The 21,826-nt window shown below is 40.7% G+C and overlaps 1 protein-coding gene and 1 long non-coding RNA gene across 6 annotated transcripts in view; both read right to left on the bottom strand.

Annotated features, from left to right (window-relative positions):
* The window catches only part of LOC135255226 (uncharacterized), a 61,707-nt gene extending 50,843 nt beyond the window's left edge, over positions 1-10,864 (bottom strand). Inside the window, exon 1 of the long non-coding RNA XR_010330127.1 lies at positions 10,644-10,864. This is a non-coding gene — a long non-coding RNA (uncharacterized LOC135255226). The remainder of the gene's footprint in view (positions 1-10,643) is intronic.
* A 1,711-nt stretch (positions 10,865-12,575) lies between these two features.
* The window catches only part of LOC135255225 (thrombospondin type-1 domain-containing protein 4-like), a 44,141-nt gene continuing 34,890 nt past the window's right edge, over positions 12,576-21,826 (bottom strand). For all 5 annotated transcript variants that reach the window (XM_064336101.1, XM_064336102.1, XM_064336103.1 and 2 more), the window contains 10 exons: positions 20,861-21,036; positions 20,144-20,243; positions 19,588-19,779; positions 18,901-19,030; positions 17,960-18,164; positions 16,794-16,967; positions 15,974-16,147; positions 15,241-15,420; positions 14,668-14,812; positions 12,576-14,248 (listed from right to left, as the gene is read on the bottom strand). In XM_064336101.1, the coding sequence (XP_064192171.1) occupies positions 14,106-14,248; positions 14,668-14,812; positions 15,241-15,420; positions 15,974-16,147; positions 16,794-16,967; positions 17,960-18,164; positions 18,901-19,030; positions 19,588-19,779; positions 20,144-20,243; positions 20,861-21,036 (1,619 nt within the window). In that variant the 3' untranslated portion in view covers positions 12,576-14,105. The remainder of the gene's footprint in view (positions 14,249-14,667; positions 14,813-15,240; positions 15,421-15,973; positions 16,148-16,793; positions 16,968-17,959; positions 18,165-18,900; positions 19,031-19,587; positions 19,780-20,143; positions 20,244-20,860; positions 21,037-21,826) is intronic.

The raw sequence follows: 21,826 nt of genomic DNA, 5'->3' as shown, positions 1-21,826 counted from the left end.
CCATTTGTATTAAGAAATAAGACATTAACCACCAAAAACTTTTTTTACTTGGAACGTCCCAAGAATGTCACTAAGAAAATTGCCAAGTTGTTTAAAAATAGTAATAGCATTTTTCGAGAAAAGGGGATGTTTGAAATTGGTTCAAAATCACTTAAAAGAGAAGTGTCTAAATTAGCTATTTTGAAAAGAGGTTTAACAACCACTTTCAGGCTATCAGGAAAAACCGCTGGGGAAAGTTCATAATCGCTTAAGACATCACTAGACAATGATGAGAGTGCTGAAAGCATTCTTAAACCATTTGGTTGGTACAGGCTCCAGTGGGCAGCCTGCTGGATTCATCTGTGAAATTGTTTTAATGAGGCTCTCTGCAAAAAATGAAAGATTTAGCTCTGATTTGCATGGAGTGATGTTCAAGTCAATAGCACTATTAACAAAATCTACAGTGCAGCCCATACAGTAAGTATTTGGACAGTTAGGGTCTGTTCTCGAGCACAGTGGATTTGAAATGAAGCAATAAATACAAGGTTAAAGTGCAGACTTCAGCTTTAATTTGAGGTTATATTATATCCTAATTAAGTGATCTGTGTAGGAATTACTCATCTGAAACAGTAATAGAACCTGAAATCTTGTTTCCTAAGCTCTATGTTGCGTAACAGCATAAAAACTCCTATGCGGTTGGGATCCAACACATCCCGTTTGTAAAACCCAGGGCAGCTGTTGAAGCTGCTGATAAAAGCAATGATTTGTGATTTGAAACATCCTGTTAACCAGTTAAGAGTCAAAAGGTGGCAACGTGTACTCAGTAAGAAAATACAAACAATTATCATTACTGGGCTCAGATTTCAGTTTATATAAACTAAACAACATACGTACAATGAGCCCCATAACGTTCGGGGCAAAACATATTTCTTCTTGTTTTCACTCCACAGTTTTTGATTTGTAATCAAACAATTTGCGTGTGGTTACACAAGTACACATTCTCATCTTTTATTTAAGTGTGTGTTTAATACACTTGTTTAATATGGTTTCACCAGGTAGAAATTGCAGGTAGAAATTGCAGCCCTATTTATATATACCACCCCACCCTCAGAAAACAGTCTGGTGCCCTGAAATGGGGGGACTATGTATCAAAAGTGCTGTACTTCCTACATGGTGAAAATAAAAATATCCATTAATAAAATCTGAGAATTGGTTCTTTAACCACATGTGAATTTCTTGATTAAAAATAAAAAATTGTGGAGTACAGGGCAAAATCCAGAAAAAAAATGTCTTTGTCACTATCCTTCCTTCCACAATCGCAGGAAAGAATCACAATTGAGCTCAGTCACAGTTCCTGTAATCCGTGCTCTGTCGGCTCTAAGAGAATACTCCATGGTAACCTCATCTAACCAAATATACAACTCAGAGTGTATGGCACTCAAACATGATCTTTCAACCACATGTGGTGTGAACAATACAGCTGGTTCGAGTATTCAGTATCATGCAATGCTGTCTTTTGTTTCGCCTGTCGACATTTTGGTAAAGGAATATGCACAGGGGGAATACGTTCTAAAAATGCCTTTACACATGCTGGCTTCAGGTGACTGATATCTGTTACAAGATGATTTTGGTACATCAGTGTGTTCTCTTCAAGATTCTGGATTAGTTTATTGTGATTTAAGCAATTAAGGGCAAGTCATTTTTAGTCCATTCTTTGAGGTACATTTACAATATAGGCTTTTGGCCACATTTTTTTGTTACATTTTCTCAGATTTATCAATGTTGACTTAATCAGATCTCCAAGTGACTCAATGAATAGCATGGCATTATTGCTGCCATACACTGTGTACTGTAGTCAATGTTTGGTGTTAATATCAGTTTCTCCTTCTAGCCACCCCATAGCCACTACAGTCAAAAAAAACTCTGGAGCCACCACTGTTTACATGACTGTACTAAACTTACACAACCCTACACTTCTCTTTGAAGTGCTCCCAGGGATGGATCCTGCCAACAAACAAATGAAATGCTCTTCAGTAATCTGGCATGGGGGAGGTCCGTGTGAGCCGATGAACAATGGTTTGAAAAGTGAACCGGACCCTCAGGTATTCACATCTGTCAGACTGGGTGCAAGTATCACCTCTGGGTCTTATATTGACTAACCAGAATAGACATACTGTATTTTACCAATAACCCACCCATTCTTCTCCTCGGCAGGGGAAGACAGATCATACAGTAGGCTACATATTGCTCTGTCTACACAGAGAGCACTGAGGGACTGCGTTACAAACCTATAATCACCACAATGAAGCAAAACATCTTTGATGGGGATATAGTTCAATCAACCAAACAGCAGAAAAAGGAAGATATGAATCATCTTCACCCCTATACAGTTCTCTTACAATATGAGCCACTTAGACTACATTTACAACAATGATACTTTCATTGGCAATACACTGGTATAGAAACAGCCCTTATTTACAACTGCAATCACATATCAGCCATGTGGGTGTCTGTGTTCTTATATCCATCCTCCCATCTGTCCTCCATGGATCATCCATTCATTATCTATACCCGCTTATTCCTGGTCAGGGTCACAGGAAGTGGTGGAGCCTATCTCAGCATGCATTGGGCGAGAGGCAGGAATACGCCCTGGACAGTTTGCCAGTCCATCACAGGGCTGTGTTATTATTTATTTATTTATTTATTTATTTATGCTTCATTCTTTAATGTGTTTAATGAAGACCTCAGAGTTAATACTGAAATGTTGCAAACTACAAAGAGGATTTTTCATCCTTTTGCATCTTCATCATTTATTTTTTTCTAGGAGAGAAAACTAGAAATACAATAGATGTGCATAGTAAGTAGGTTTCACAGGCTGGATAAGAGGACTGAAAGAAAATGAGAGATACTACTTTGTTTTATATTCCCTGCTTGTAACCTGACGCAATCTCATAAAGCACTTCAACTTTATAGCCACCGTCCTTTAATTTGAGAACTGATAGATGTTGGTTAATGGGTATTTTGGTAAAAGGTGACAGCATTAACAACTTCTAAACAAGCTAAGAATGCTTTCAACTAGCTCTGTATGAAATGCAGCATTTCTATAAAAGAACAAAGTTTTTCATAAGGCAATGCCCAAATGGCTCAACAGTGATTATTTAGTGTGGTCTGTGCTGAGAACAGCCCCATGCTCTGTCTAGGTCTGTCTAGAGGGACTCCTTCCGATTTACAGCTACATTCAGAGTGCTCTCTCCTATTAATGGCCTTCACCACAGCCTTATTTACTATTAAAATTATATTAACAGCTTTGGACTTGCACAGCTTCCTTCTGTGTTTTTGCATTGATATAAGAACTGGATACAAATATAAAAACTGAATTATGCACCATACCCCAGCAGCCAAGCTTCTCTAAATACTACCGCAATCTAAGCACTATGAGTGTAGTCAGTAGAGGAATAATTAGGCAAACATAAATCCCTTCAAAGGGAGTTCAGAAAATACCTGCATACAAATAAGTACACAGACAATTGTGCCACATAGCAGTTAGAGAGAAATACATATGCACCTGGAAAGCAATACATGAGTTTTCCAGATATAGGCAATTTTTCCAGTTCCATGCGGCTAATCAAGTAAAGCAGACCAACGGCAATTTGCTGATTGTTGGGCTAAAATGGGTCATAAATGTTCAAAGTCCATTACACTGCACAATAATGTCTGCTAAAAAGACTGATTAGTGCTATTTCCAGTCTGCTATATACTTCAGAATATTGCATTAAAAACAAGATTAGACAGCTGAAATTACCTTTTGGAGAATTTCCTTTCTGCAGCTCTTACAGAAACAGCAAAAATAAAATTACTAAGATAAGTACTAAGATACTTGTTATTGATACCGATGCCAAGTTTAGTATGATGGTACTTCATGCTAAGACGATACTTTATAAAAAAACGAAACATCAGCCAATGCCATATGAAAGAGGATGCCCAGCATGCTTCAAGCCAGCTAAATACAAGTAAAAAAATAAAAGGAAAAATAAAATAAACTCAGCCAATGCCACCCTTACATGTTGCATCCGCAGTGCTTTATTTCAAAGCTTAACTTATCTCTGTCAAAATGCAAAACTGTTTTGTATAAATTGAAATATGAAACCAAGTGATTAATAAAAATAAATAAAAACCAATGAAATTTCAATTGAAATATAAAAATTTCAACTGCATGTCTAAACTATCAAAGCAGCATAACCTTGAACTGTTTAGTAGCCTCCGGATTCGGCTTAGGCCTTAGTAGCTAGCTTTTCATCTGGCAGTAACTGAAGGTAGTAGCCTTAGTGGACATATATCTATATTAATCCCAAAATGTATGATAAAGCTTGATTTATTGTAGCTTATCATATGGCGTATGGAGGGAGAGAGACGTCTCTCCATTATGCGATTACTTGTTTATGTTAGAACTTATTGTAACCTGTGCTATAGAGGCATATTGTCAAAAGTCTGTGAAAAAACATGATAAAAGGCTGAATACACAAATGAGCCAGAACTGTCGACGACGTTGAAATATTTTGTCCATAAGCTGACATAGAAAGGATAGAAGATCAATGGTTCAAACTATTTTCATATAATTTACTGTATTCTTTTATTAATAGATTTTTTATACCATTCACAAGTTGTCTGTGGTTGTTCCCCCTAGCTTTCTGGTGTTTATCTCTTGTCCATCTGCAAGGCTCTTAAGGGAGTGAGGTGGCATGGTTGTCTCTTCCAACTCAAGGTGTTATTTTTGTCAGAATGACAATGAGCTCATCATCCTTCTGTTTTCTCATATGCTGTTCACACTCATATGTGTTACTGGCCTGCAAACAAGTGGCAGCAAGTCCCTGTGTTGTGTCACCAGACTTAACTTGCCAAAATGTGTTTGCACTGCAAAAAATAACACTTGCCTGTCAAAGTTGAGTACAGCAAATGTTGAGTGAATCCAGGCCCATCTAATTACAGATATTAGAGGTGGTAGCATTTACTCAAGTAAACAAATAATCACCAGCCGATTCTTATATATTAGGGAAAATGTTTTTGTACCTTTCAAAAATAATTGCCATTGTAACGAGTGCATAAAGCCTACGTGTTGTGCTATAACCATGGATTTTATGCTGTGCAAATCCTTTTTACCACATATTGCATTAGGTAATCACTTCCCTTCACAAGCATATCGCATATGATCTGCTCCAAGAAATACTTTAAGTGTTATTTCCCGATATCTACACAAGTCCATGCCCAGGTCCTGGCAATCTCAAACCAGGACAACTGCAATTCCCCACTCGTTTCTCTCCTTGCTTGGGCCAATAAACCCCTGCAGCTTCTAAAGGATGCAACTGCACTACAGTTTAGGAGGAAGCACACAAAAGTGGTCAGAATAAGAGGATCATTGCCCATCTCCCAGTGCAGACTGAATATTTGTTGACCCCATAAAACATTGTTCTTTTGAACTAATTCATGTTTTCATGGTTTCATCTTTCTCTTCTTAGTGGCTGTTATGGATATAACATGTTTGAGTTCTGAATTTTGTACTTTGGTTCTTGGTTAGCTTAGATAAATTACACTTGCATTAGTGATATTGCATCTTAACTCTCTATCTTGGGAATATTATTTAGTAGTCTGGCACTACTGTTTCTAGTTATCACCAAAATGCACTTATGTTTCTCCTATATTGTAAATCGCCCTGGATAAGACGGTCTGCTAAATTAATATAATAATGTAATGTAATGTAGTGTTACATTTCCCTCTGGTGGTTGTTTTATAGTAATACAGCATTGCTTTTATTTACAACCAGATGCACACTTGTGTTGAGGGAAAATGTGTAATAAATATGCGTGTGCATGTGTGCGCGTGTGCATGCATGTGTGTAATATGTTTAAATGACAATGTCTGAATGATTATGCTTTGAGGGGTGAGACATTGTATCGTATCATAATCAAGCTGTCCACCACAGCAGTCATTAAACTCTGATAAGCTTTTTAGCACTCGATGCTGCTTTAGTCATAATTTATTTCAAGAAAGATTGAAAGGCTCATTTTAAAGGCATCCCTTAAAATAATGGCAAATTATGACTGTTTAGTCAATGGTGGTTTCTTGTTATGGAATCAGGACTGTTTCTTGGACAATGTAGTTAAGCTGTTTATAAGAGAATATAAATAGCTTGTGCAAATTATAGTGTATTTGTATCCTTGGTGGATTGGAACTTGGGAACATCTGCAACGGGAATTGGCTATGTATTTTGACTGGGTATTTGTAACTTGTTATACAGGAATTATTTGTACAGTACCACATAGTTATTTATTCACAAACGCACTATGACTAATTATTAACATGACTAGTTGATTATACAGTGGCAGTATGTGTGTTTTTGCTACAGTTGTTTCCTACTGTAAAACACATCATTAAGTCATTTAATAATTTTCACAAATTCCAGGAACATAGGGACACTGTACAGAATCAAATATTTTATTCATACATCCACAGTCAATTCTACAGTGGTTCTGAAGAGCAAAACACAAATAATTTTTTTTAAATTTTATACTTGTGGCTCTGAGATACAACCGATTGTTGCTTGCATCTGCCAGTGTGTTGTTCGCATTCCGAACACGTTACTAAATGGGAAATCATCCAATTTGAAATCATAAACATCTAAAAACAAATCTGTGCTATTTGCACAAAAATCACAAGCAACAAGGTGAGCTACTAGCTACAGACTACAGTATAAGAGTCTCCTCAGGAGGTCACATCAAGCTGACACAAGATTGAGGTTGGGATAATTACAGGGTGTACCATCTCCGTAACCTTGTTTTCCCAGGCTATGAACATATTCACAGGGTTGGCCAAGCCAGAATGCAGAGAATCCAAGACTAAATCAGACCAATGCCAATCACCTATCAGGGCATTTATGGATGATCTGACAGACACCACCTCAATGCCAGGTTGTAGGTGGGTCCTGTAGGGCTTCAAGAAACTGATGGCATGGGCCCAGATGAGTGTCAAGCCAGCCAAATCAAGATCGATCGGGCTTAGGAGAGGAAAGGTGGATGACTCGGGTATTACAAGTTTTTTTCAGGTATTTGCAAGCATCCCAACAATCACAGAGAAGCCTGTAAAAAAAATCTTGCGAGAGGTATTTGCCAACACCCTGAGGGATAAAGTTTGCAACTGCTTGCCCTCAGTTGGGGGGCTGGCTAAAATCAGTGGATCAATCAGGACTGCCAAGGAAGTTTAAAGCATACGTATAACAGCATGGCATTCTGCCCAGAATCTTATAGTCACTCCTGATGTGTGAAGTTCATCTTAACAGTTGAAGCCCTGGAGAGGAAGGCCAGCAACCACATGAGAAAATGAATTGCACTCTATAGACACAAGAATAAACTGCAACTGCCACTCAGATCCTCCAGTGTTGCAGTACAGAGTCAAGCAATCCAAAGATAGCCAGTGCCAGAAGTGAGGTGAGGACAGGGAGGAAATGGGCATGGCTCGCTTTTCTGTGTGAGGAAGGGTGGGACTGTGGTTTGGGATCAGATTCCAGAAGTGTTTTTTGCTTGTTAGCTGCTGCAATAAGAAGCCTAGATACAGCAGAGCAAAAAGACAAGCTGACGGGGCTCACTTAATAACTACAGTAAACCTTGGAATTGCTTTTCCTCAGTGGCGTCAGCTGAAATTTACCAAGTGGATGAAAAGCGATGCGGACTTGCATGTTTTCTGTTGGACCTGTAAGTAACGCTACTTAGCTAGCTAGTTATGTTAGGCAGCTAGATGCCCGAGGTTGGGGAGCTTTTTCATTGAATTCTGTGTCTTCCTCCCTATGGAAACTGTTGTTGGGGGTTTCTTCAACTAGGAGCACTTTTGTCCTTGTGAACTTATTAAAAAAAACTTGTTCAAATCACACTTACCACAGTCTCATAAGTTTATCTAATTTGTCTAGTTTTATGGTCCAAGAGAGGACACGCTGCCATCACAAGATAATTTGGTCATTTTTGACATTTTTTCTGACCCGTAATGAACAAATGTCATTTCCACCACAACTGAATATATGACTATTATTTAAAAATAGTATGACATATGTCACCCCATAATAATATATGACTATTTTCATAACTAGTTTTGCCAGTTGATACCTGTTTACAATTATTATACATTTGCGAATTAAATTTATTAAATGTCACAAGGACCAAACGGCTTAATGTACATCCACCACAATCTGAAATATAATGTTGGCTTGGGTAGATACTGTTTTGAAATAAATAAATTGTATTATTGCATTAAGTAGAGTATGATCTCCAAAATTGTGGAGAAATGTTTAATGTATGGTTGTAACTTTTTGAATATTTTCAAAAAATGTGTGCGGTGATGGAAATGACAGGGTGCTGTGGAAATGACATTGTGTTGCGGAAATGACAATTAATGAACACGAATGTAGAAAATATTAAATTGAAAACAGTAGAAACATTTATTTGAAACATTTCTGTTGAACTGTCGTGAGACAAAACTGCTTTTACAATGCAAAATAATGGCAAGGCAGAAATGTACATAAGCAATGATACATCAAAATTACATCAAATAATTGTGAGAGTTGGATGTATATTTTAAAAATTTGAATTGGTCTCTTAGATGAACAGTAGTGTATGAGCTACTGTATAGAACTTTAACAACACCCAGTGGAAATGTACCTCATACTTTTCCATACATTTTGTGCGTAAAATGTGTATGTGTGTGTGTGTGTGTGTATGTGTGTGTGTGCATGTATCCCAATTTTACATTATGCAGAAGATGATTCAAAATGATAGTACATCTGAGCACTCTAGTCTGGCCCATTATAAACAGTTGTGTGGCTGCACATAATGTGTGTGTGCGTGTGCGTGTATGTACGTGCGGCACATGTGTGTGTGAATGTCTGAATGTGATTAAAGGCCAAATCTAATCAAGGGTTTGACAAATTTCTTTCCAGACTGACACTGGTGCCGTTTGGTCACTGGTACAGGCTCAGGGATAAGTCCTATTACTTTCACGGATTGATACCAGATGATGTCATCTCTCTCTGGCCAATAGAATCGATTGTTATCTATAGACCAATTGTTACCTATGCGGCTCATTGTTTTAACAAGAGCACCACTGTAACCATCAATATCTTGAATGATGCCCAGGTACACATCTCCGTCATAATTTACTGCACACCACTGATCTATAAGCCCCTCGTGTAAGTCCGGAACGTGCTGCAGACCTAAATTGTGGGATGTGTTAGGATGTGATGTGCTGGTTGAGGGGCAAGCTTCCTCCCATCCTGAAACATTGCAGTTTCTGGATTTAATTAATATATAAACACAGTATTACACATATCTATTTTTACAATCCATATTTGTGCCTTATCAACATAGATAGCTCGGGTTTATGTGTTAACACAATGCCTTTCTCATTTCCACCACACTCTTGTCTTTTCCACCACAGAGGGAAGTGTGGTGGAAATGACTGTGGTGGAAATGACATTTCTACAGTATTTTGTGAAAAACTTCAAGGTAGCTTGACATATTAGCTTTGATTTGATAGCTAGCATATGATGCATACAAAATACACTTAACTTAAAAAATCTATCCTCTTACAAACTTCCATGAAGGTACAGCATGTTTGGAAATGACATACAATAAAAATATTGTCTGTTCAAGCAATATTTTTAGATTTTTCTTCAATAGCTGTACATGAAAATGCACATCTCCTCCATATCAGACATGTGCTCCGTTGCCACTGTCTAGTTCCTTAACAACCACCTAAACAATCTCTCATACAGACTTTTTAAAGGGAAATGACATTGCTGTGGTGGAAATGATGGTGATACTGTGAGACAACTAGCCTATATTTTATGTAAAAAATAATATTGACAACTGTCTCACATTAAATACTAAAATGTTTTTTTTATTATTTGAGTATTACTTTGTTCAGGAACATTAAATGTTTTCATATAAATTATATTTTTACACTTTATTTTCATTGTTTAATTTTAAAAGTCTGGGTGTGGGACAAGGGCAAAACAGTGATATTGAAGCCTATAAGGCTGTTGAAAAGTAAGAAAAAATCATAATGGACACATGGTAAAAAGTTTCTAAGATGGTTTTATTGTTAATTTAACAAAGAGAGAGGGAATTGTACAAAATTATATGTATTTTTAAAAATATGACCAAAGGACATGAAAGTGCTTGTAGTCTAAGAATCACCCTGTTACTGTTTATGCAACTCAGCTAGCTTGGTAATTCACCAGCATTTACTTAAATCGGGAACTGAATTGCATGCTATCTAGCTATGTGTAGCCAACTTCACTAACAAAGCTAACAAGCTAACAAGCTAAAAGCTAGCCGCATGCCAGCCTCATCACCTGAGCAATTAATTTAAACTCAGTTTCCCTACTTGCGTAAAGACACCTACGGACTTTTCATAGTGCTCATTCAGCGGTCTGTTTCCAAGTCATCCATTTAATTTCACTGTTTGTTTCTGGTTTTCATTTCTCCATTTAAAACACCGTTACTTAACAGCTACCAAACAATACCCTTTCAAGATTATGCACGAGTTGTAGTAGCCTAGCGTTGTTTCCATTTCAACTTTATCAGGTAAAACAAACACACATAGTCATTTATTTACTCACACACCGTTTATTAAGTCCACCATCCATTGTTCAGCTGATGTGTTACTTCTTTTTGCCTTTTTCTCTTTTTACCGTTTTCTGTTTGAACCAATGTTTGCTCTGCCGGAGCCGCCGCCGTCATAAGCGAATGCTATTTCCAATGTAGCCTATGTGACACCAGAACTGCGTATATCCGGGAAATACCAATGTTTAAATTTGAAATGTATAGTTTCCCGGGTTATTAAGTGCACCTCAGAGTGCCGATAAATTATTTATTTTATCATTATTTTAAATTATTTTAAATTAAGTTTAATTATTATTTAAATAAATTCATTATTAAACTTCTGAATTGTGTTACGATGTTTAAATTCATTTCCAAACCTTCCAACGAGGGAACCGTGTATGCCTCTTGCCACTTTTTGAAGTAGTCCATGGCCACCAGCATGTAACAGTTCCTTCTGTTGAAGACCAAGAACAGCTGACACCCTTTTCATCAGCACCCCACTACACCACTGGTGCCCTCACCCTTTCCTCTGGACTCTTCTTTGCTGCGCAGGTATCATAGCGCCAAAGGTAGCTTTCCACGTTCCTCCTGTACCGGCCCCAGCTGAACTGTTGGCAGAGCCTGCGCAGGTTCTTGTTCACCCCGAAGTGGCCGACCCGGGGTGCCCCAGGACACCCAGCAGCACTCTGGACTGGAAGCACCACGGAACCACGAGCAGCAGCCAGTCAGTGCCGACCGTGGGGTCCTGCCACCTTCTGTACAGCAGGCCCTGGTGCAGCGTCAGACAGTTCCACTGGCTCACTAATGCATTCACCCCTGTGGAAAAAGCAGACAAACAAGACACAACAGGCTTCTGCCCCTCCCGCACCCACGGCAGCACAAGACCCACTTCTGGGTCCACCTTCTGAGCCTGCAAGAGCTGAGCAGGCTGAATCTCTTCTAGCATGTAGGTGGCACTGGCCACCGATACTTGTTCAGGGGTGGGTTCAGGTTCGGGGATGGTCACAGTCTCCTGTGCTCTTCTCCAGTCTTCCCTCTGCCCAACGTGTTTGCAGTAATGGCACTGGTTACTGGCACAAAGGGGGCATGACAGGCTACCAGGGCTGCAGTGCTTGTTTCCTGGGTGGTGCTCCAGGGTGAAGTGGTAGTTCTGTATCAGTTCAATCCAATGAGCTATCTGCCCCTCCGGTTCTTTGCAATGTAATAGTCACTGCAGTGCAGCAAGGCCCATATGGAACCTAAACTCACGGCCCAGTAGATATGCATCAAATGCTGAACTGCTGCCTTCGACAACTAATAGCTCCCGCCTGGTGACACACAAACTGTGCCCCTCTTTGGTAAGCACACGACTGAAGTACACCAGCACTTTCCCTCCATCCTCCCTAGGTTGCGACAACACCACCCCAAATACCTACATTGCTAGCATCAGTGTCCAAAATTAACAGCTTGTCAGGGTCCACCATAGCTAAGACTGGGGAAACCGGGCAGCGCAGAGATGCCAGAAGGCCTCATGGCAGAATAGGGACCACTGAAACCTTTTTGACTTTTCAGTGAGAGCGTGCAGCAGCATGGTGGTTCATCCTCTGTGCTGACAGCACCAATATCCCATCCCTTGCATTACCTCTGATACATACCCTGTTCTGTTCACTGGTTAGTCCACAACTAGGTTCTTTTAAATTTATCAGCAACACACTTGATTAGAATTTTCATATTTCAGTGCGCATGTTGTTAAAGCCATTATGTCCCTGTTCCTCAAATAGCAGTCCTCGAGGGCCAAGAACTGCTTGTTTTCCACCCTCCCTTTACATGGGAGTCAGGTGCGAAGACAGCCTGTTCAATCAGTAATAACTGAAAATAAAAAAAATTAGTGTTGAACACAATTAGCAAAAAGACAGCAACCCCCATGCCAAACTTGCCTGTGATCTACTAATAAAAAGGACCAATAGTCAGATATTATTTGCAAAATGTTTTCATTTTGTTTGGCTTTATGATGTTCATTCATTAAATATTTTAATATTTGCCCCCATTACTTTCCTTTTTGAAACATAAAAGTAATACTAGAAATGAAAAGTGGCATGATACATGGTAGGGTAAAATGATCACTTAAAAATTCCATCTGTGTGAGCATGAAACATGACATGAATATGTATACAATATTAAACTACCACAAATACAGCTGGAAAGGCAGCAGACATTCCGATCAGCACTATTACATTAAACAGGATTTGCTCTTAAACAGATAAAAATGACAACAACTAAGGTTTCAGGTATCTGTCAGAATGACTTAGATCACAAAGTGTTTGATTGCATATACTACAGACCAGTGGCTACGTTATGACTTTTTTATTTCACTTGAATCTTGAAACTTCAATGTTTTTTTCCTTCTTCCTCTGATCTGAAATTTCTCATATCCATGACCACATTGTTATGATGTTGGTTTTAACCTTCTACCAGAGCCCTGTCCTCAGTCTAACAGAAACACAGAACATAAGGGCTGCTACAGTACCTTCCAGGGATTTTAGTTAATCACATCCAACAAAAGATGGGTCTCACTATAATTATCAGGCACAGAATGGTAAAGAGATGAGACAATGGAACGCTCTCTTGAATAAATTATATTACTGCAAGCAGCCCACTCAAATTCGAACTTAATCAAAATGGTTGAGTCCAAAGCACAATTTCCTACACTTTCAATCTTGAGGTTTCACATGCTGGCATGGTGGACAGTTATCTGCAGTGTCTTTGGAAAACCTAAGCGCTGTGTATTTACTGGCGAAATTTGAGCGCATAGTAGGTTAAGGAACACTGTGAAACAGTTCAGTCTTATTAGCAAGTGGTTAAACAAGGTAGACACCATTTAATGTAATTCATCATCTCATCATAAATATATGTAGTTTATAGTGGTGCAGCATACAAAAAGTATACATCATATGTACATTACATATGTAAAAAAAAAACAAGAATACAGTCCCAATAACAGAACCTTACACAATATTTCCAGTGGAACTGTGGAAAAAATACTCCACACTGTCCATGACCAAAATTTCAGAGGAGTGAATGCAGATTTGTCTGAAGCACCATTGTGGATTTGAGTCACAGAGTCCATTCACAGCTGATATTGAAAACAGAAGAGCGACAGCACAGCCTGGCATTCCTTCAGTACAGAGACCATGGATGAATCTAACTTCGCTTGAGGTTCCAATCAAAATCCATAAATGAGTTTAGGAGTCGCCTGAGTGGGGCCATCGTACCCAATCCGGGAGCACCATTCATACTCAATGCTGTGCTTGGAGCCTTCAGCATAAGAATGAGGTCACATTTACATCCACACTAGTCCTAGTCTTTGAGCATGTTGAATATCCACAGTCAATGATATCCCCACGCCATAGACTGCCTGGGTCAGTGTGGTCAGCCCAGAGGTCATAGGGAGGCCAGCACTGGCAACAACTTGGCGCCCCCTGGTGGAGGGCCAAGGAGATGGTGCTATCTGCGTCCCCGGAACCCTGCCTGCCGCTGGGACACGCGAGAACAGGACGCACAGCACGCTGCCTTGTAGTAGTTGTACACGCACAGGCGTGCTTGGACCACCACGTTACAGTTGAAGTACTTGTCTCGGCAGTTCTCATCTGCAAAAAAAAGAACAAAATACTCTGCATTAAGCTAAAGCTTTGTCCCACAGGAAAAAAAACCCCAAGATCTCCAAGAAAAAATAGCCATCTCCACTTATCTAGACAGATTACTAGGAATTCGCATTAAGAAATTCAGTTTTGATGGTCTATTTCTTTAACGTTTAACTGATGTAAGGGCACAACATTTTTGTAGGGTGAGGGAGAGTGCGCATGCAGTACAGGAGCGCCCCTATACGGGTGGAACTTCAGAGCAGCACTGGGAATGAAATGAAACCGATCACCGTTGTCTCAGAAAAGACACGGAAGCTCTGAGACGCTGGTTTCTTTTTTAACACTGAGCCAACAGTCACGCTCCTCCGCCCACAGGAGGACCAGTAGGCCTCGTTTTGGCGCGGCGCGGCGCGGCGGTCACTCGCCTATCTGCGGCAAGCAGGGCTCTCGGTTGCAGGCCTCGCGCTCTCCTGGCCTGGCTTGCGCCGCGCAGGCCTCGCTGGTCAGCATGTCATCGGAGAGGCAGCGCACCTCTCGCACCCGGAACCCTCCCTCGCATGTCTTTGAGCACTGCGGAGGAGAGAGAGACAGCCGGGCCATTCAGCACGGTTAGTCTGGAAGGGTTGCAAAATGCACAACGCGTTCTCATGAGGTTTCAAAATAAAAAAAAATCTTTTTCAAAAGGCATAAACTAAAAATGGATATGAAAACAAACCAACCGGGGAGTCTAGCCAGGGAGTGAGACTGCTGGCAGTCTGTTACATACTGCTGGCAAGCAGTGCACAACACTTGAAGAATTCCAACATATTTATATATTTTATTTCCCCAAGAGAGAGCCCCATTGAGATTGCCATCTCTTTTCCAAGGGGGGTATGGCCATACATTATATATATATATATATATATAAAGCCATCACACATATACGTAAACACAGAGCATGCCATTCTGGAACAGGCAAACGAACAGCAGCGAGTGATCAGACATTCCAGGTAACTCACGGAGCTCCAGTCTGTGTGGTACCACTTGGCACCGCAGGGTTTGAGCTGGCAGGTCTGCTGGTTCAGGGGGCGGTCCAGAGAGGAGCACTCGTAGGGCGGCAGCACCGCGAAGCCTTCGTCTGACTTCATCAGGCACACCACCTCCCTCTGCTGGGTGCCTGTACCACACTCTGCAGAGCACTGGAAGAAAGGCGTCATAAACACTCGCGTATGTGTACACTCGCACGTACTAGCCCTATCGTCAATCACAAAAGTAACAAACCTGAAACCACATCGCCCAAAACACCCACTTACTGTGCTTGCTATTTGGAGGTTCAGGCCTGGTTTTTGCGCTTTTTGCTCTGTTTCTTGCCCTTTTTCTGCCACACTGTAAAGTCTTTTAGTGGCAGTTTTCTGTAAGAGGCGCTATACAAACAAAACTGATTTGATTTGAGTTCCTGAGTTCACACTGCTGGAGGACCTGAACCATCTGGAGCTTTAGAAGTGTGTCCTACAAAGAGGTATTTTATGTTTTCCAAAGTCCAAGTTCTAAAAATCTGTTGTGCAGCCATGATTTGGTAAAAATAAAATGCAAGTCACTAGGTGATATGCACTGAGCGCACTGGTGTTGAGATAACCTAGTGCTGCAGGATTGTGTCAAGTTGAATGTGATGAAAAATAAAAGAGGGAAAAAAGGGTTAACACTAAGAGAGATGAGAGTGGAGGACAGGGACAGGGAGGATGCATCACTCACCTGGCTCCACCGTCCTGTGAACCACTCTATGCGAGTGTCACAGGGGCCATTGTTACACACTTGGTTCTCCTGGGGGCGCTCTGACCCACAGCCCTCCAAAGGCAGGCTGCTGATGTGATTGGTGAGACACAGCACACTCCGAGTTCGCACTCCCAATCCACACTCAGCTGAGCACTGCAGGCACACACAGATACACACGCATACAAAACGGCGATGTCACTGCCCTTTAACACCAACAACTGCTAAAGTGCTAAATAAATCATTAATTTAAAGCATTAATAAACCAGTTAATTCTGGAAAACATCCTGTATATCACAGTATATAAACAAGTTACCTGCTACATCATGCAGTGTTATGAAAAAGTATTTTCCCCCTTATATTACTGCATATTTGTCACAATGACTGGTTTCAGATTTTTAGACAAAATGTAATACTAGACAAAGGGAACCGGAGTAAACACAAAACATATTTTTAAAATTATTAAATCACCCATGTGAAAAGTTACTCAATCAACCAATTAACCAAATTTCATTAACAATTAGATCTAGCTGATTGAACACAGCCAGGCTTGATTGCAGCCAGCCCTGTTGAATCTAAACCTCACATATACTGAAATATGCAATAATAGAGCAAATGAGGGAGGGGGAAAATGCTGTATAGAATCTATATTTTCAACATTCTATTTCTAAATCTTATCTCATAGATTAAAACCCTGGAAAGAAGCAGGAAAGAATAAAGTATGCATAACTTTTGCACTGGTTTTGAGTGAACCTACTCTGACACCAATGAGGACTTCCTCAGTTATTAGCCCTGTCTTTACCTGGTTTCCCCACTCTGTGAAGAACCAGCTCTTTGCGCAGGGGCCCATGTCACAGTTCTCCACATCATTGGGCCGCAGCCTCATGTTGCACTCCTGGTCCAGCACAGTGTCCCCCACATTGCTGACACAGCGCACCTCCCTGGACTTCTGCCCCACCCCACATGGAACAGAGCACTGGGGACACATAGGCAAGGCCAGGTGGGCGGTCACTTACCTAAAAACACAGGCCCTATACCATGTAACATGTAAAACACACCGGCCCCATTCACACAACAGAGACACAGGCGTTATACCACACAACAGGCCCAGCCCTATGTCATGCAATGTGTACACACTGGCCCCAATCAAAAAACAGACACAACAGGCCCTATACTACAAAGCAAGCACACACTGACGCCACTTACAAAATGGAGACAAAAGCCCTATGACACACAACAAGCACACATTGCCGCATTGACAAAACACTAAATTTAATCAATGCTTGCCTAAAATCTTAACAGTTTTTTGTTCATAAGCATCATTTCCTGAAATAATTTATGGGATTAATACCTACTGTTTAAAAAGTGAACAGTATTTATTTGAAAGCCAAACTTCAGGAAATTACCATGCTTTGTAGTGAGAACACAATACTATTCTTTAGACAATCTTGAACTAGCTACTTGTCACTATTGAATGCCCTTAAATTGACATGGCATACGTTGGCTGTTTCTGTGTGAAGGCAGGCCTCTCAAATAAAAAAAATAATTAATATATCCTGAAAAGTAATAAAGGTATCACATTCAGAAGAGCCTTTTCTATTGAAATACAGAGTAAATACACACCTTTGGCTCCTGAGTTATATTAAATCTGAGATACTTCTCAACTAAAATGAACCAAGTTTTGGTGCAACAGCATGGTCCATAAATGGGAAAAAGGTACTTGACAATTTTTTATCAGATTTTATTTTAAATTATTTTTAAACTATATTTACAATCTACGTATAAGCTCTTATCTTCTTGTGCAAAAACTTTGCCTTATCTCTTTGAACTGTTGACTGTACAGGGCTGATGTGCAAGTAGAAATTTCAGCAACATCTGATGAGTTATAAGTATCTCCAATGCGTCTTTGACCGAGGTCTGGTTCTATGCGGCACCCTGCCAGGGCTGTGATTGACAGGCGTCACTCACGGTGGTCCAGTCGGTGCGGATCTGCCACTCGCTGCAGATCTTCAGCTGGCAGGTGCTGGTCGTCTCGGGCCGCTCCAGGTGCTGGCAGCGACTGGTCTGCACGTTCAGGGTGCGGTTAGCGTACACTTGCCTGCAGAGCACCTGCCTGTGCTGCATGCCCAGACCGCAGGTCTTACTGCACTCTGACCACTCCCCGATGTCCCAGCTAAACAAGCAAGAGGATAGCCCATGTATTAATTAATTATTCATTATGTCTTATCCAAGTGAGGGATTATTATTGTTTTAATTATGATTATTAATTCATTTATTAGCATGATATCAGTTTTCTGACCTATACACCACACTGTCACCCCATACTCACCCCAGCATATGCTCATATGCAATGGCATTTAATCCTTATCTATCCATGCTTGTCTTTTGTGTGCTGCTGTTGTGATATTGTGCTGCATTTTTATGTGAATTAATTAGGAGTCCATGCATGGCAAGTGATGAAACCCTGTTGTTTTTATTCAAATTAATTATTCAAATTATGTTTATCCACTTTGCCCTCAAACAACTCTTAGCTGAGGGCAAAGTAGATTTAAAAAAAAAACAATAGCCTGGTTTAAAAGTAAAAGGGACAGTTTTAACAAGCTTGGCAGGCTTGTTTGGACGCCTGAACTCACATCAGTTAAAATATAGCACAGATTGACCCACCTGAGGGTGCTATTACACACATGAAAACATTTTTTTACGTTCACAGCCCCCAATGAACCATTTGACAGGGAGTTACAAAATTTGTTCCACAGGAAAAATGTTCCTGAAGGATCCATAACTTTCACCATACTGGATTTTCGATTAGCGTGCATTGTCCCTGTTAATAAATGCACGTAAATGTAAATACTTTTTTTCTCTTGAATATGACATCATTGGCTGTGCAGTTAAGAGCAGAAGGTCCTCACTATGCAGGGCAGGGGTGCATGTTGCAGGGCTCCCCCTGGGGACTGGGTCTGGTCGCGCTGTCACACAGGCTGTCTGTCACCTGCTCGTGGGTCACCCTGTGGACACAGCGGAACACTGTGTACCTGGTACCTGCACGGGGACAGGGGGTGGAGTGACACTGTCATTGAAAAAATCATGGGGTGCATGGGTTCCCAGGACTGGGGTCTGGGAAGGAGTCCCAGGGGACACCTAAAAAAAAAAAGAACTTGAGGAAATATTCCCCCTGGGAACATTCTGGTCATAATTTATAACATACTTTAGATGTTCTGATACTATCAGCCTTGTTTACAAGTAAGTATACTTAATACATCCTATGTTATATTATAATCATTGTAATTTATTTCATATTGAAATTGTACTAAAGACACATTGGATACAGATGCATAGGATGTGGCATCCTGTTTCGACATGCTTCCTTTTACTAGCGTAATAAATAGCTGCACATGGGTGCTGGATATACTTGTAAACAGCAGCAATTATATTTAGTTAGAGTTCCTCAGCCACAGAGACCTTGGGAAGAAAAAGCATGAGAACCCCCTGATGTTTTGACTAGGCTCCATGTGAAGTGACATCTGTATCAAATGATATACTGAAGCCTGGGAAATGTGAAGCGTTTTGGCCATTCAGACAGAAATGGTAGTACTTGCCTCTGCCACAAGTGGCACTGCAGTCTGTTGTGCCCATGAGTTTCCAGCTGTGCTCCCGCTGGCGTCTGGGTGGCTGGGGCACTGGCACCTGGTTGTCAGGGATCTGGGGAGGGTACCCCCTGCCGTGGACATACCCTTCCTGGTTTGGGTGGCTGGGGTGGATGTATCCGCCCCGACCATTCACAGTGTTCCCTGGAAAGTAAAGGCTTACTCAGCAAGGAGACATTGGGCATGCCCACACTGGATTCTGTGTCATGGCTGCTGCCTTTCAGCACGTACTGTTATATAATGACTGCAAACATTGTTTACATGCATAATTTTCCATGCTTGTACAACAAACCTCATTAAATGTAATTATCAAGTGATTACTGGTCCAATTCCCCAACTTGCTGCAAATGACTGAATTTCTTAAGGGTTTTCTTAAACGAGTGAGATGAAGATTAAATAGACACACATTGCGATTCTCCCTCTGCATCCTGAGTGAGCGGATGCCTTGCAGTGTTTTCTGTTTTCTTGCGGCCTGCTGTGTCTCAGGCAGGAGGGGGTAGGGGCTCACCACCAGGCCTGGTATCGGGAGGAAACTGCGGATTGGCTCGATTCTCAACAGGAACAACATACTCATAATGAACTCCAGGATTCGGCTGCCGGTAGATCATCTGAGGAGAAAGAGGTGGTTATTTATGTATATTTATGAGAAACACAACACATAATGACAGTGGTGGGGAATTTGAATAACTACAGGGAGGAGACTCCTCTGACTGGCTCAGTCCATAAAGGTATGCGCAAAGAGGGCAACCTGGACTCTACTGCCTAAACATTGCAAGTGCAGGATCCAAAATAGCAGGTCACAACTGACGCTGTCCAGCAAATGTTAAAGTTAGGCAGAAATTTGTTGGTCATTGTTACACAGACCAGTTGTCATACGTGAGAAATACACCCCTCCTCCCATCGGTGTTTGCTGTCCTCTAGTACTGTTTGGCCTTAAGGGTGGAAATTAGTCACTGCCTCATGGCAAACTGCATCAAAGCAATGCACTTGCTTTACCTACAGTGCTCTTTGCATACAGATTTGTGGAACTACTGTAACATGAGATGCTAAATTGGCACTTCCAAATTGGGGAGAATAAAATAGGAAACAAACTGTTGAAAAACAAACAACTACAGACATTACCAAACACTGAAAACAAAGTACAAGTAAAACGTCTGTGACTACCATAGTAAAGGCAGTCTGTGAACTGTTTATTTAACCTTCTGTGATATGATTGGTTACTCACAAAGACATCCAGAATCTCATTGGTAGGTCCCTCAGCCAGGAAGGACTCCCCAGCAGTGTTGCTGATCTCATTGGGCCGGCGGTATGTGAACATGGTGCCCGCCCCCTCGTACATCCCCGGCCTGTCGATGGCCCAGTTTCCGTTGATAATAGAACGCCCAGAGCGACTGCGCAGTGCTGCAAGAGAACATCGACCAATCACCTATCTGTACAGGAATGGAATCAGAGCATTGCAACTCATTCTGTAGACCCCAAAGATACTCAGATCCATATCCTCAGCTTTAAAAATGAAAAGCTGAAAGCTGAAACATGAAGCTGAGATATTCAAATGTGAAACATCTTATGAATATTCATGATTGAATGTGACCTTAGCACCAACCAGAACCTTCTGTCATTAAAAACCAGACAGGAGAGAAGAAAAATGGTAGCTTATCACCTTGTTAGTCCATAGACTTTGCAAAATTACCCAATGACCTGTCTATATACACAAAAGAGATTACTTTTTAAGAGATTACTACTTCCTAATTACAGGAGGTTCTTGTAAAAAGAGTAAAAGTAAGAGTAAGAGTTCCTGTAAGAGTTTCCGGTACTACATTACAGTTTATGAATATTAATGAAAATATATGTACAAAGAAATAACATCAATTGCCACATTATTTCCCTCAAATAATAATGAATATCCACAGAGGCATCACATTTCACTTCTTTGGCTTCTGCATTAGAGAGACTTTCAATGCTAAACAGTAGTGAAACAGTGGTATAACTTAATGAGAACATAAAACACACACTGTTGCACTTCATCACAATAGAAATGTAAATACCTGCTATTACAACAGTTATGACTTATGGTAAATGCTACTTAATGCAGGATCATCGCACAAAGGGCAAGATTTACTAAGCCTTTTGACTAGTTTCATGCGCAGACATGACTCAATCTGCCGCAGAAATATGTGTCTTATGTATCAAA

Source organism: Anguilla rostrata, chromosome 5 (genome assembly GCF_018555375.3).
Source record: "Anguilla rostrata isolate EN2019 chromosome 5, ASM1855537v3, whole genome shotgun sequence".
Taxonomy (NCBI): Eukaryota; Metazoa; Chordata; class Actinopteri; order Anguilliformes; family Anguillidae; genus Anguilla; species Anguilla rostrata.
This window is presented reverse-complemented; position numbering and strand designations above follow the sequence as displayed.